The sequence below is a fragment of the Xiphias gladius genome, chromosome 9 (genome assembly GCF_016859285.1).
Source record: "Xiphias gladius isolate SHS-SW01 ecotype Sanya breed wild chromosome 9, ASM1685928v1, whole genome shotgun sequence".
Taxonomy (NCBI): domain Eukaryota; kingdom Metazoa; phylum Chordata; class Actinopteri; order Istiophoriformes; family Xiphiidae; genus Xiphias; species Xiphias gladius.
In genome coordinates this window covers 10,921,213-10,937,009 of record NC_053408.1, presented here as the reverse complement: position 1 = coordinate 10,937,009, position 15,797 = coordinate 10,921,213, and the positions used below count along the sequence as shown (strand labels likewise).

The following is a 15,797-nucleotide window of genomic DNA, read 5'->3' as shown; positions in this document are numbered from 1 at the left end:
AATGATTTAAAAATTCTTTTTTCTTCAAGTTTTGGTATGGTAAATGTCTCATAAAGACAGTACATCCTAGTAGTCAAACAAAATCTCACCTGATGACCATCCAATTCACTCTCATGCTCTGGTTCTGGTTCTGGCTCCGGCTCCGGCTCCGGCTCGATGTACTCATCTCTGGAGTAAGCTAACTTCTTTTGGCCACCATTATCTCCATTTCTCCACTGGTAGGAACTGTATGATTTGTCTGTGTGTCCATACCGCCGTGAGTGATTGTTTCTGTGTGAAGAGGAAGAGTCTGTCTCCGAGAGGTCTGACATCTCCTTGTTGCTGCTTGAACTAGCATAACTCGTATCGTACGAGTCTCTGTGATTGCCTGAGTGCCGATATGAGGGCTCTGTGTCTCTGTGACTGGGGGAGTTTCGGTGCGTTTGGTCTGAAAGTTCCCTTCGGTTTGAGGGATTTCGGGGTGAGGAGTTTATGGAGTTGCTTAGACTGGCAGATTCTGGGTTGGGTGCATCTCTGTGGTGACTCCTACGAGATGAGTCCAGAGACGGGTGTGGCGATGAGTGGCTCTGGGGCTGCGATGTGGAAAAGCTGACGGTGGCTGTTTCCTGGTTAAAGGTCAGTGTGCTGTTGCTGTTCTGGCGGGAGAAAACAGGGGAGGAGCCGCCGTAGCCTGACTCATTGGATGACTGGCTCTCGATGGACACGTCTGAATGGCTTCTGCGTGGGTTGTAAGGCTTGAGGAAAGAGCTGTAAACAAAACCCTTGGTGACTGCAAAACAAGAAAAGCAAGGAAAGACATGGAAATAGATGTTATTGCTGCACTATTTTTTCCCACTGCCGGAGACTCAGACACAAAAATATGTGGCTCGTTGGTTAGATATACTTAAATCAGGTCTTAGAGTACAAATTACCTACCTCCATTATCAATTAGCCAGCGGTTGTGGCTACCCATTGGGTCCTGCTGCTTGATTACACCTACAAGGTCTCCCTCTTGTATAGAGACATCCAGATCCTGAGCAGCGTTAAAGTTCCTCTCAGCCTGGAAAAGCTTCTCAGGGCCGTAGCGTACCAGAAGTCCTGCACGGTGCTCCTCTGTCTGCATAATGTAGTTTGGCTGAAAGCGACAAGGACGAGAGTCATGGTTAGATCATGTTAAAGTGGTGAAACTCCTTGTGCATTATTTATGAAAATATGATATGGAAGAAACAGGATGAGAGTTCAACTCACAGGTCCCTGCAGTTGCCTTTTAGAGGTCTGCTTCTCCAGCGTCTTCTTCTCAAAGGTCTTTTTTGTGGAGGTGGTTGGAGGCAAGTTCTCCGGGCAGAAGCTAAAGCTCTGCAGAAGTTGGAGAACTCGACCGTACTCTTCTTGGAACTGTGCAATGAGGTTGCCCTCCGTGCCAGCTTTGTTAGAAAACTGGAGATTCGGGAAAAGAAAAAGGTCTGCATTAACAGCAGAATGTGGCAACGAGTGAGGCTGCTATGGGAACGGACTTGCGAATATTTTAACATGTATATTGTGCACAAAAATTCATGGAAAAAAAAAAAAAAAAAAGTTGAATTTTAGTCCCCCACTGCCTTTGAAACCCCAATAAACAAAGACACACTCACAACCTGTAGGAGGGGCTTCAGCTCTCCCAGCGTTGTCTTCATGAAATCCTTCTGAGCTTGAGCGAACGACCTCACGCAGCCCGTAAACAGCTCCTCCGCAGCAATGTGGAACTTGGGGAGCTCATCAAGAAGTTGGGCGTTGAGCGCCTCATAGTTGTTGCGTGCCACCTGCAGATCCTCCTGGACGCGGCGGTCCTTCAGGCGGTCAGCCCGCTCCTTGCAGTTGTCGTAGTCCAGCAGCTTGTCAAAGCGCTTTTGGATGAGTTTGTGCGGCCCAGCGAACATGAGGAGGAGCTGGGTGAGCGGGTTGATGACTAAGGCCTCTGTGCGCTCCTTCTACTCAGGAGATGAAGGGAGGGGGTTGACAGATAATTGGATGTGATCAGAGGTCATCCCCAATGCACTTTTAAAGCAAGTAAGCGAGGCTAAACAGAAGAAGGGGACTTACAAATTGCGTGAACTGTTTGTCGCTAATGCAGCGGTGAGCTCTCTGGAAGCGCTCGGGGTCCAGCACGCTGCGGTCTGTGTAGAGGTCACAAAAACTGATGGCTGCCAAGACCTTCACGGACGCCGATTCCTGAAGAGATGTATTTTCGCAATTACAATCCAAAAATACTACATTTATAGATGTAAATACTAGATTACTGGAATATATTTGTCAAAAACATAAATTAAAATAAGATGCAATACACATTGTATGATGCAGATAATCCATCTGTAAATATTTTGCTCTTCCATGATAATTTTACATTATTATTCCAATAAACAGAAGTGTTGGGGTGTTTACCATTAAAACATTTTATAGTCCTAAAACAATACTGAATCGAATCAATATGAATTAAGAGTTATTATACAAATTTTTCCTTTATAGACACTGGAAATATCATCCATCACCTTCAGTGTTCTCCACAGGCCTTTGCTGACATGATTATTATGCTTAAAATTAAATTAAGATTGAATATTTAAATGAAAATTTAGACATTCACAAAAAATAAAAAATGGCATTGATCAAACACAGTTAGTATTTCTAAGTATATCTACTGTCAGGTTCTGACATGGTCAAAAATGAGTTGTTAACAGTTTTTCTGGGATTATGGTAATGGGCTCCTACCCTGATATGCTGCAGGTACAAGGAAATGTCCCTGATAAAAGACTTGATGAGTCTCTCCTGCAGCCTGAACTTCTTCTCAGCCTCGTCAAATGCTTCATCTTTAATCTGGGAGAAAGACAGAAGACAAAGACAGAGGTCATTCATAACACTCAGATAGTCTTCCCTTAACCTTAAAATGAATTTCACTTAGGTTAAGAACTTACCTGGGGTGAAATTCCTGTGAGGTGCTTGAGGTGGCTGCTGACTCGGTTGGATTTTTTGATGATGGAGTGCATGCTCAGCTTAGAGATCTTGTCAATGAATGTGTCCTCGTCCCCTTTCCTGTACTTCACCACTGTGGACAGCAGAGGGAAAGCTTGAGACAGCAAAACCAGTCTTTATACTTAAAAACCTGACACTGAGAGAACTACATTTGAGCCACGATGTATGATGTAGGGTCACGCATTTTGTATACGTGACCCTATACAATTGCGATTGTGATAGAGTGCGAGGAGTTTTTACCCAGGTCCTTCCTGCGCTTGTATTCGTTGATGTTTACGTTGATCTCCTTGACGGCTTGCAGAGCCTGAGTCAGCTGGGGCTGGTCGTGGTGGCTCTCCGGCGTGGCCCCCAGCAGCTCCATCAGCAGCAGCGGGTAACGCATCACCCGCTGCACCGGCTTGATAAGGAAAGAGCCGAGGTTGATGTAATTTGTTTTACCCCTGGAAAAGAGTTGGAGACAGCAGACGGTGTTTGGTTGAAAGGAAAAATGAGAATATGTGAAGTATGAGAGACTCTCGCAGTCAGCGTTAGACAGTTACACCTAATGACTTATGCTGACAAGAGGTGTTTCATCCCATGTTCATGTAACACGTCTTTGTATCATGTGGATTATATGATCCAATGATATGCAACATCATCACATATGCTTATATTCTGATGATGACAAAATAGTTTTTGGGAGACACAGAAGAACAGGGAAGGCACAATATGTCACACAATATTGATTTGCTTAGTTTTAATGCAATCTAAATGACAAACAGCTCACACAGCTTATCCCCGAACCTGAGTGACTTAATTTAGGAACTAATTTAGAAACAATTCAGCTCCATAATTTGGTTGTTTAGAGCCAAAATGTGATTTGATGCTAGGAAGTCAATTCATTTAATCTAAAAAGAGAAATCTTTTCAAGGATAGCAAACTGGTGATTGATTTATGGCATCTTATTTGCCAGTTTAAGGAAAACCCATTTCCACTTCGGAACAGTAAATCATGTCCTATACACACATTTTACACTTCGTCAGTGGAGGAAAACAAGTGCAATTTCACATGTTTCTGCTGTTAGAAGTGGATTGATCAGATTTTCTCCAAAAAGCAGCTGCAAATCAGAAACATATCATAATCTACTCTTTACAAAGAGAACTTTCAGAAAATGAGAAAAGATCTAACATTGAGAAAAAATAATCTCATAATATTTTGAAAAGATATGTTTCCTCAAAGAAAATTGACACTTGTTGCTGTAAATTGCTGTTGCTGTTTTAGTCCAGAAGATGGCATTAATGTGTTTCCCAGGATCAACAGTTACTTTGCTTATCCATATAAGAGGGGAAAGGGAAGGGGCATGTACATGTTGAATATTTCTCTTCACAACAACAGTATACAATACACACATGCACATGCAGACACAAACAATGGAATATGGGTCCATCTCAATCCAGGGAAAGAAAATGAAATGGCCTGATAAAGACCAGCACAAATGTTTTTAGTCTTCCTCACTCAGCACACTTTCGTTTTAGCTCTCTCACACACACACACACACACACACACACACACACACACACACAGACACACACACACACACACACACACACACACACACACACACACACACACACACACTTCCAGGAGGGTTAGTGAGCAAAAAGCATGCGGTCAAGAGGATTCTCATGCTGGAAATAATGACGACGCTCATTGTGGAGACTTACCACTCTCGGTACATGGCCCTATTGAAGGGAAGAAGGGACAGAAAGATGACAAAAACAGGATTTATAAACCCATGACCTGATGATAACTTTCATGAAATCATAAATTTTGCAGTACTTAAAAAAAAACCTGTGTGTTTCCATGATCAACTAAATCCACAGAATTTCACTTGGACTTTGCAAAGTCAAAAAAATGGTCACGTCAACGGCACTCATGGTTGTTATGGTTTTGTTTTGTGAATTCTCTCTTAAACCTGGACCGATGCCCAGGGTGGCAGTAAAACGTCTAGTTTCTAGAAGGTGGCAGACACGACCTTTTCAAAGCTGAATAGGTTGCAACACATGCACACGCACTTTAGAAAAAGACTTTTATGGTCCTAATAAGGCTGCCAACTTAATGGTAAATTTAAAAAATGACTAGAAAAACTATTTCTAAAGAAAAATATGCAACTAAAAACAACAAGGGACTGTCAGTGTGCACACTTTGAGCTGTACATTGTCCTTTTGTGGATGCACATTTGTTCTTGGAACCACCGCCCTTTTTTTCTAAAGCTTCCGGTCTGGTAAACCTGTGTTTACCTTCGAACATGAATTGGTGACTACATTTTACAAAAATACAGCGGTGTTAACTCAAGTGTCTGAGTCACTGATGGTGAAACTAGACAGGTGAGACCGGGTAGGGGCACATTCTTTAACAGCTCCACATTACTGAGAGCTACAGAAACACTATGACGTGGAGGCACATACAGAGCAGGAGTACGGTTAAGGTATCTTTACAGAAAAATGGCAGATTTTAAGTGCAAACATGTTTCAGACTAAAAAACAGTATTTCTGTTTAAAAAAAAAAAAGCCCTCTCATAACTTGCCCACACAAAGTTCAAAGTCTGCTTAAAAAAAAAAAAAGATGAAAAAAATCTAGGAAACCTAGCAGTAGCCTCAAGCTCCATAACAACATGACTTTTTCAAAACATAAACTGGGATGACAGAAAATCAACATGCCTTAAACGGGAAAATTATTACACTCAAGCAAAACTTATTTAAACCAAAGTCTAAAGTGTCCTGACCCAGTTACATTTTGACAAGGTTTCATGTCACACATGTTGTAACAATACATTTCCTTTTGCTTTTCCACTCTACAAAACAACTCGTGATCAATGAGCCTTTTACAGTTAATGTTTCACGTAAACTTTGTATTAGTGGCAACTAACGCTTTGTTTTCATGCTTATACACACACACACGGACAGGCACGTTTTTGGTCACTCACATGCAAAAGATTTTTTCCAACACACAGGTCAAAGCTGAAATCTAGAGCTAAAACTAGTGAGTGAACCTTTTCAGACTTTTTTTTTTTCCTCCTCCTCTCCGTTACTCACCTCAGTCTCTCCAGACACTCCAAAACGTGGCGCTGGATGTTTTCGTCTTTTTCGTAACTCTCCAGCAGCGAGATGGCATCATCATGGTTCTGGCAGTAGATCTTGTACACTTCCTCCAGCTCGGCTTTGAAGTCCAGAAATACCTTTCCTAAGAGGACAGGGTACAGAAACATAAGGCGATGTGTTCATTTAAACAGGAAAGGACAAAGATAACATGTTTTACGAATAAAAAAAAAAAAATTACAACCAAACACACAAAAAAGTTGGGTAAATACAGACAGAAATCTGAATTGATTGGGGGCAATACCCATGTAACCGAAGAATTAAAAAAATAAAAACAACATATCTGTGATTATTGGTTAATTTTTCCACCTATTGAACACAATAAATCATCAAGTAATCAAACATTACTTCACATTATCATCCTTCACATTGCTTCTTCCAATGGTGGCTATTTTCGAAATGCGTCTTATTGAGCCAATAAAATTTAATCAAGCGACAGTTTATGGCTGAAACACGAAAAAGTACAAAATACTACATGCTGAGAGGAAGCTGTCCGATTGGTCAGTTGGTAAAACAATAACTTTATACGACATGCGTCTTTTGAAAACCGGCTCCTTACCAATAGAGTCCGTCTCCTGCAGTGTATCAAACAGGCGCTGTGACAAGTCGATCACAGAGTTGATGTTGCCAAAGAGCCCATCAAAGTCCACATTCTTAACCTTCAGGAAAAGCAGATGGGAGAAAGCTCGAACAATTATAAAAGTTCCTCCTATGTGCTATTAACTGATACACATACAGTCAAAAACCATGAGTGCATTTATACGCACATTAGTATGAAAGTAGTAATCGTTTTTTGGATCCTGCTTATGTTTCGTGCATGTAAAAAAACAGTTTTCTGTTAAGCCCCTTCTCCAGTTTTTGAGAAACATGGTTGTACTAGCTTGAGTACTTAGATAAAAATCTGTGTGTCTCATCATTCTCTCCCATGTTCCCAGGTGCCTCATCGATTCAAATTAGATGGTAGTCAGTAAACAAAAAATATGACGATTAAAAAGCAAAAGGTCTGACAGTGGTAATGCAGAGGAGAGGGTCAATTCAGCAAAGAGGCAAATGCAGCAAAGTCCACGCAGCCAGAAACTAAACTGAGGTTAGCCTTAACTGTTAAAGTAAATCGATCAGTACAGAAATGACAGATTTTCTTGATGTGGAGGAGTCAAACACATGCCTCCGCTGATGGAGACGATTAAAAAAAATGATCAGAATACCTGAATAACTGTTTTTCAAAAACCGGGTTTTTCTATGCCCCAGGTAAATGGCATATCCTAAATATGATCAAAACCAAGAATACTTGTGTGCATTTAAAGACACTCAGTTTGTTCTTTCCTTATTCAAACTTTCTGCCAATGTCTCTTTTCTCCTCTATTGTCTCTTTAAGACTCTCCACTGAAGGTGGATTTTGTATTTCACACGTCTCATGTCTACTACATCCCATAGTTTTAAATACATTTTTAAAAATATGATAAAATAAAACTGTTATGTTCTGTAGTGAAAGTGACACTGTCCCTTGCAATTTTTAGCACTTATTGAAAACAAACATGTAGAGCAAACATTTTCTAGTGTTTCAGACTTTCAGCTGCATAATGTTTACATGTTTCTACCTGCTTCTTCTGCAGTGGCTCGATGATTTCCTTGACACACATCTGCAGGTCTTTAATGTAATCCTTCTCCGTCTGCAGTAGCTCCTCGATGACCTTCGACCTCTTCTCCAGCATCCTCAGCTCTGGGTCCTCGGTGCCCGTGCCGGCAGTGGGGGTGGAGTCCGAGGTCGGGGTGGAGTCCAGGGGTTTGGGTTGGGACGACAGGAGCGTCATCTCTGGAAAGACAGGAAAGAAGACAGATTTGGCTTCATCTAAATTAAATGATAATGTTTTTGATCAGTGCTTGATCTTCCAGCTACTTCCTATTTATCAAGACCTATTAAACACCATTTTCAACTATAATGCATTGTAATATTTTTGATTAAACAGTATTTGAGACAAATGTATGGATTCCTCTCATGAATGTATTAATTTCTCCTCATTAATTGCCATGAAACTGGCATAAACACGAAGCTCGTAGCAAAAAAAGTGACAAAAAAGGGATTATTGTAAATCTAAAAAGGAAAAGAGCAAAGAGAAACCTTTCGCAGCCCTTGTCCCCATTCATTGTGACCAAACCTACTCCTGCCCACCCACCCAGTCGGCCCTTTACTCTTCGTCTTGTCTGACTAGCTTTTGATCAATGTCTCTGCTATCATTTGCAGAGGGCTGATCTCTGGGGGTCCCTGGGACTGGAGGGCGATTCTGGTTCACGCACTGCTGCTTTTTAAGAATGGACCCGAAACTGGAGTGGACTCGGGCTCTTTGTGTGTGGCACAATGGCCTGTGACAGCAACTACAGACATACAGGCTCTCGGGGACCCAGGCAGACATTAAGGAGGAGGCAGTTAGCGAGGGACTGAGGGAAGAGAGATAACAGTGCTCGAGAGTGATGACAGAGAAGCTGGACCTGTTTGTGCTGCACATAGATATTGTACATCTGTTGTGTGTATTTGTACATTTTCAACAGTGGTGGAATAAGAATTCAAATCCTTTACTTATGTATTTCTTTAAGTAGAAATACCCCAAAAATATAATCTGTTACGAGTAAAAAAAAAAAAAAAGTACAAAAGAATTAGCAGCAAAATGATATCAAAGCATCAAAAGTATTCAGTAAGTAGAATGAATCATTGCATATAGTAATTCTAATATTAATAATATATAAGCATGCATCATATTTCTAATATGATCATATATGTAACCGGTATGTAAAATCTTGGTCTACAAAGTAACTAGTACCTATAACTGTCACATAAATATACAGGATTAAAAAGTCCAATATTTCTCTCTGCAGAGTAGTGGTGCAGAACTGTTAAGTAGTATAAAATGGAAATACTCAAGAAGAGTACAAGTACTGTACTTAGTCACTTAGTACAGTACTTACTGTACTTAGTAAATGTACTTAGTTACTTTCCACCACTGCTGACTATTTTAACATATTTCCATGTGTATCACCTTATCTGCTACTGAATCTTTAATCTCAATGAGCACAACAGGATCTCGGGTTATTTGTGACGTTGACAGCTACTGTACAGTCGCAGCAGAAAACACCTGTACCTACAATACTAGAACTGCTGACAATGTGTTACTGTTTTTAGTTTAAAAATATTCAGAGTTTCATATTTTGAGGAGACACCACAAATAAGTCTGTGCAGGGGAAACACTGCTGTGTATATTTTCAGCAGGGGGATCTTTAATATCTCGGAAGGGGAAGATTCAGCATGAGCTGCGTAGCGTCGATGGATGAGGGTGGCGTCACCACTGAACAGATGCTGTCAGAGGCTAATGAAGTTAACTCTGCTTACCCTCATGTTACCCCATGCAGGAACTTGCGAGCACAACCAGAGTGCTACAAAGTTAAAGTTTTGCTGTTCAAATCCCACAAAAGGCAGTGATTCCCCAAGTGTTACCGCTGACAATTTGAAACACCTTTTTTTTAAAGGTAATATTGAATAAGAATCAAAGTTAAGACCTTGCAAAACTTAACTGCAAATATTTTCAATTTTTCAGACAAAAATTTTCAAAATGCATGTTACATTTTGTGAACACAAGTGTGTGTGTGTGTCTGATCCTTGGCCACCTGCCTTTTCTCCCCTTCCCACCATGACCTCTCTCTATCTCTCTCTCTCTTCACGTGACTTGGCTAAAGCTCAACTCAAAGGAGCTTTTCTCATCGCTTGTAGCGTGTCTCCCTGCAGCATCCGTCACTGCTGCTCTGCCAACTCCCAACACAAAATAGTTCACTAATGGTTCCAAAAAGTCAGACAGCAAAACAATACAAAGGGAGACAGAAAACAAAGGACTCAGGATTTAATTGGAATCAATCGGCTCATTCCCACGTTTCATCCTCTACAAACATGCACACAACCTCATCATATGCTCCACTTCACATGGTTAAATACGCGGCCATTTCCATCATAGCCAACCTGTGAAACTGCATGACCACATTTTGACCCACTTCTGTGGGATTCCACTTTTCTTTGTTCTGTGAAGTATTATTAAGAGGGTACAGGCATTGCACACTTGTTTGCACAGCTGCGCAGACACACACACAATCACGCACACAAAACAGTACAATTCACTTCATTCATTTACAAATTCATGTAAAGCAAAACTGCCATTTGTTAGTAAGTGATTGAGAAGTCATTCCAAAATATTTTATATCTAACTACTGAATTTGAAAAATCACAGACGCCCATAAAGTTAGGTGTCCCTCTGAAGTGACTAATAGAGGACCCGATGTGCCAAGTAATTATACTAAAAAAAACATTGACAGCCTCTGTCATTCTAAATTAAACTAATTTATAACATTTTCTGGAAAAAAAAAAAAGACTGTTCTCATAGTGTCACCTCAGCATAAAACCATTCAGCCGGTTTTTTGAAGGAGATGAGGGAGAAAATCGGTGTTTAAATAGATCTGGATGTGTATGTTGTGTGTGTCGGCTCGTACTGCGCACAGTAAGCTTTGGGTGTATACAGTATACTCAGATACTCGCATAAAGAATTAGAGCGACGTGGAAAAAATTGGCTATTGTACGAGGGGAAAGAGGGGCCGTGACTCTGCAGGGGGCCATGGATGTCTGTACAGAAATCTGGCAGGATGAGGGATAGTAAATGAGTTACATTCAAACGCTGACCTGGTTCCACATATTAGAGAGTTTGGAAAACAAAACAAAGAGACTGCCTATGTGATCTCTTGAAATATACAGGGTTACGGAGTATATGGGGTTAATGAAGACAGAGGAACTGTACTCCTTTGATTAGCTCCCTTCACTCAGGGTCTTTTCTCCCTCTCCTCCCGTAATATGGACAGGAATCGAAAATGCATTTTATTAATTCTGATTCCTTTACTGATTGATTGTCATCTGATGCCTTATCCACTTTGTTCTGACAAGTCCTAGAGAATTATTTTGGTTTTATTGCCCTCTGTGGAGCAAAAACTGAGCTGCCTTATTTAAGAGAAAGAACCACAGCATATACAAGAAATTTAACACAAATTTAAATAGCAGAAACACTTAAAGAAAGACAACTTTGACCAAATTTGTGACAAGAAAAATATTCTGTCAAGGCTTCCTTTGAGGCTCTGGTGTTAGCACATGTCCTTGCACGAGGAAATGCAGAAAACCCACCATAACTACAGCATTTCTCCAATTTATACATGTATGGTCAACAAGCTGTTGAAGCAACATGGTAGAACGTTTAATTCACAATGGTCAAAGATATTCAGACACTGAATATATCCTCTCTTTTTCCCCTATTCAAGTCTCATTTGAACAAACTCCCAGCTTTAAGTCACCAAAATGCACGGGCTTCAACAGGTGGAATTAATACTACAGAGTAGAGCTGGGGCCTGTTTCCAAAAAAAGCAGAGTCAGAGAGTCTGAGTCTTCTGGATATCTTTGCAGCGCAAAACCGTTTTTTTTTTTTTTTTACACCAGACCATGTTCCAGATTCAGAAAAGTTTGGATTTACTCAGTAAAGTTATCCAGAAAATGCAGCAAACCTGCTTATTGGAACAGGCGCCCAAACACTTAACAGGAATCAGACAATTTATTAATGTTTTCAACCAGCTCTTGGGACCAGCTCTTTATTCTCATACCTGCACCTCATGAATAATGTTTAACACTAAGCCCATACTGAAAAATACAGAGCGGACTGGTTACCTGGGTTTGTGGATTTAATGGAAAAATAAAATGACGTGAGTCGTCTCTCGCAACACCACGCCTTCTGTCTTCAGACACCCAGTATGACTACAGTCAAAGTCACAGCTGATATATTAGCACAGCTCATCAAAGGTTTAACAGAAACACAGTAGTGGATATCAGGTTGAGGTTTCAGAAAGATTAGCGAGATTGTCTCTTATCAACCTTCCTTAAATTTCAGCTGAAAAAATACAAAACAAACAGATTCACTGATGCTATTCCCACCAGTGCACTTTTTTTCTTTTTTTGAACTGTGTCGTACATTGACAAAAAGGAGAGTAAAGGGGTGAAAGGAGAAGATGAGGAGGCATCACCCACCTGCCTGCTTGCAACTTTCTTCAAACCACTTCAAAAACAAGCACGTCCCCCCACAAGGTGATGCAAACAACACCACCCATTCTAAGAAAGTCCATTGTCAGTCTGAAGTCCAGCTCCTGAGCCTTGTAGAGGGCTGCATGTCCTGCTGCAAAAACTCCATTCCAGAGCTCCAATTACCATGAGAATGGATGGGAACCCACCATGATTACACACACAAACACACACACACACACCAGGGAGGATGACCACTCTGGCAGACATTAAAACATGGAGCTGGACTCTGCTCCCTGCTTACACAGAGCAGGTGCCCTGCTTCAACATGCGGTGTCCCAACTCCATACTATACACTAACCCTAATAGTATACTCTGTTAGTAGGAAGTATACAAAATATCCACATACTTTGCCATTTATACGAACAGGAAATGATACAGGTGACATCGGTTGTGAGTCAAACTGCAACTTTGGAAAGCTATCTAATTAAGCTTCACAAGGAGACAACAAAATGTTTTTCCTAAGATTTAATCATTTTTGTTTTGTTTTTTTACTTCATTTTTGGAGCTGTTTCACCACCACCCACAATTTATTCATTTTTTTCCAGCTGTGATCAGCTCCTTCATTTCCTTTGTGCATTATATTGTGGGAGAATAGTGTGAATCGGCAGCACACTCAAAAATCATCCGTATTTATCTACATACTGTTTGATTTGAGTATACTTTGGTTTGTCACTTTTCTAGTGTGAACACACTTCTTACTAAAGACCTGCTTAGAATCGGTATGTAGTACGGAACTGGGACAGTTTACCCGATACGAGCTGCGGTACACGTGCTGTGCTGGCCTATATCTTAAAGTTAAATTGTCGTATTTGTCACGACAAAAGTCTTTCCCAAAGTACTGCAGTTATTTATGTCTCCTGAATACACGTTGATTTCTGTCCTTTATGTTAATGCCTTAAGTGTCATAGGATAAGTGGGGTTAGGATAAGTAGGATAGGTCCAGTCCAGTCAGGTCCAGTTCTTTGATGGGTCTGTTTCATGTTTCACAATCTACTGACACCTGACCAGGCTCCTCCTCTGACAGCCTGAAATCTATCAAAATTGTGATGCTTGGATTGAACATTTACCCCCCAATCCTCCCATGTTGGCGTGCATTTAAGGATATTTTCAACAATATGTAACCAATATGTGTATATATAATCTACAAAACCATCCAAATAATCTCAAGAACATTATTTATTTTTATGTCTTTATAAGATCATCTGAGGACCTGTTACTTCGTTGCACAGCAGTTTACTGAATTCACCTTCTACAGTCGACGTGCTACACAAATAGCCATTCAAAGTCAAAAGTTTGCCCCGCACGGAGCGCTCTAAGGTCAGACACAATCAGCGCTGTGTGTTTTTTGCTCCAAAGTTCACAGCAGAATGCACAGTCGCCAGGGCAACAAGAATGGCAGGGGCCCTCCTCATATCAAGCCAAGTTCTGGAGAGCTGGGAGCGGCTTTGCTGAAGCGATCACATGGGCAACTCTGCATGTGAGTGCATACGTGTGTGTGTGTGTGTGTGTGTGTGTGTGTGTGTGTGTGTGTGTGTGTGTGTGTGTGTGTGCTCAGCTGGGACATGAAGCTGCTTGAGAATAAGTCCAAACAGGCTGATAAACGTCTACCACCCTGCGAAGAGCTGGATGTGACTGGAAGGGTTAAGGACAAGAAAAACAATCCATGGCGCTGCTAACTGGCATCAGAAAACAATGTCAGCAAAGGCAGTGTAAATATTATCAAGACTCTTAAAAGGAGCTCAAAGTGTGGGACTTTCACACAATAACTTTCCGTTTTAGGGAAAAAGGCAGCACTACTGTTGCTGTAAGCTTTAACTCCAAATACTGTACATGTCTCTGCAGAAACAACAAATAAAATCTTACATTTTTGAGGATCTTTTTGAATCATCCAATCGACTATGCACACAAAAGATTATTTTTGGTTACATCCCTGTTCTTTTGTTCAGTTTTGTACCACCAACTGTTGTACCGCGTAGAACGTCACTTAAAAGATGGTCATAGGGGAGTTTATTCAGTGACATACCTTCCTGTTTATCTCTTTTAGGGTCAAATGTCAAAAGGTCACATTCCTGCCCCTGGCAAAATCTCACACCATCCTCTATGTACCATTGTTGGGTATTTCTGGTAATTACAGCCACCATTCAAACCACGCAATTCATTATAAAAGCATGTCACACACTGATAAATGTAGAATTTAGATTGCGATTTTAATCCTGTGTTTAGTGTCCACAATCTGTTGCAAAGACATGTTTCAGACCCTTGTTTCAAGGGGGACAAGGCTACAATCTAATTAACAAGCTGAATAAATAAGTTGCTATAATGTTGAATGGCAAACAAGACGAAACCATGCGATCTCTGGCTTCCTTGGAATTTCTCATTTTGTCTCATTTCTATAATGAACAATGTTCAATTACTTCAAGAGACCATCGATTTTGCATATGTGCAGAGAGAGCTTAGGAGGAACCAAAACCCATTCAGGAGCCTATTCAACCAAAAAAGCTCTACTGTCTTCAAGCTAATGGAAAAGAAGACAGCAGTGAGTCTATTGGATCTCACAGGTGCTTCAGTGATACACAGTGGTGCAACAGTATAGTAAAAGAAACCATTTAAATATTTTTAAGTGATCATAGAACCAAATACTAAGGAAAATGGTCAATTAAATTGCATTTTCTCTGTTTGTTTATGGCCATTTTCTGTACAGTATAAACTATAACCTTTAGTTTCTCGGTGTGGGAAAATTTTGTTCCTTCAGTACAACCTGTGTGTGAAAACTTCTGAGATTCTGAGATGACTAAACATTCAGGATTATCTGTTGCTAATTGCCGGACAAGTAGAGACAAAGATCTACCTTGAGGCCTTATGAGTTTTTCCCACAACTAAATAAGAGAGTTACGCTGAGTTATACCGGTATTTGCATTGCAACACAAAAATGGCTGGGAGACAAAGTGATTTCTTTATATTCCTCAAAATCCAACCTGACATTTAATGTATTATTGCAGGAAAAGACAGAGGTGAACTTCTTAATGTAGACACCCCCTAACATATGGGATGGGATACATAAACTGATACCGGAAATACAACAAGTGCATCTAAGAGAAATACTGCTTTGATGTTGCTATACTGAGGCTCTGTTCATAATGCCACTGTTTGACACTGATGCCCTTATTTACTAACAAGATTGAGTCCTTTTTTTTTTTATTCTTAAACCACATTTTACCACAGAGGACAGGAAAATAATCACTGTATGTTTGAACATGTAAATAAATTAGTCGCCTAAGCTAATGTCATTATGACCAAGATCAACATCTGTAACCACTGTGACAATTTGTACACACCAAATATAACATTTTTCACTTCTGCTGTCATGTTGTATTAGCCTTTACCAAAAATTAACATTCAAACAAGTTAATTTGTTTAAGTTTTTATATCAGACTGTGATACACCAACATCGGACATTTGTCAAAGACAAATACTTACTGACAAAAGTGCTTAGTGTGGAGAGGAGTATGTGGAACACAAAACTGGGG

At 40.4% G+C, this 15,797-nt stretch overlaps 1 protein-coding gene across 5 annotated transcripts in view; it reads right to left on the bottom strand.

Moving 5' to 3' along the window:
* Positions 1 to 15,797, bottom strand: part of LOC120794400 (dynamin binding protein) — a 47,789-nt gene that overhangs the window by 1,157 nt on the left and 30,835 nt on the right. For 3 of the 5 annotated variants that reach the window (XM_040135457.1, XM_040135458.1, XM_040135461.1), the window contains 12 exons: positions 7,718 to 7,932; positions 6,679 to 6,778; positions 6,057 to 6,204; positions 4,686 to 4,703; positions 3,223 to 3,422; positions 2,925 to 3,055; positions 2,722 to 2,826; positions 2,059 to 2,187; positions 1,611 to 1,946; positions 1,228 to 1,416; positions 916 to 1,114; positions 90 to 769 (listed from right to left, as the gene is read on the bottom strand). In XM_040135457.1, coding sequence (XP_039991391.1) covers positions 90 to 769; positions 916 to 1,114; positions 1,228 to 1,416; positions 1,611 to 1,946; positions 2,059 to 2,187; positions 2,722 to 2,826; positions 2,925 to 3,055; positions 3,223 to 3,422; positions 4,686 to 4,703; positions 6,057 to 6,204; positions 6,679 to 6,778; positions 7,718 to 7,932 — 2,450 coding nt within the window. The remainder of the gene's footprint in view (positions 1 to 89; positions 770 to 915; positions 1,115 to 1,227; positions 1,417 to 1,610; positions 1,947 to 2,058; positions 2,188 to 2,721; positions 2,827 to 2,924; positions 3,056 to 3,222; positions 3,423 to 4,685; positions 4,704 to 6,056; positions 6,205 to 6,678; positions 6,779 to 7,717; positions 7,933 to 15,797) is intronic. The other 2 variants (XM_040135459.1, XM_040135460.1) reach the window with 2 other exon arrangements.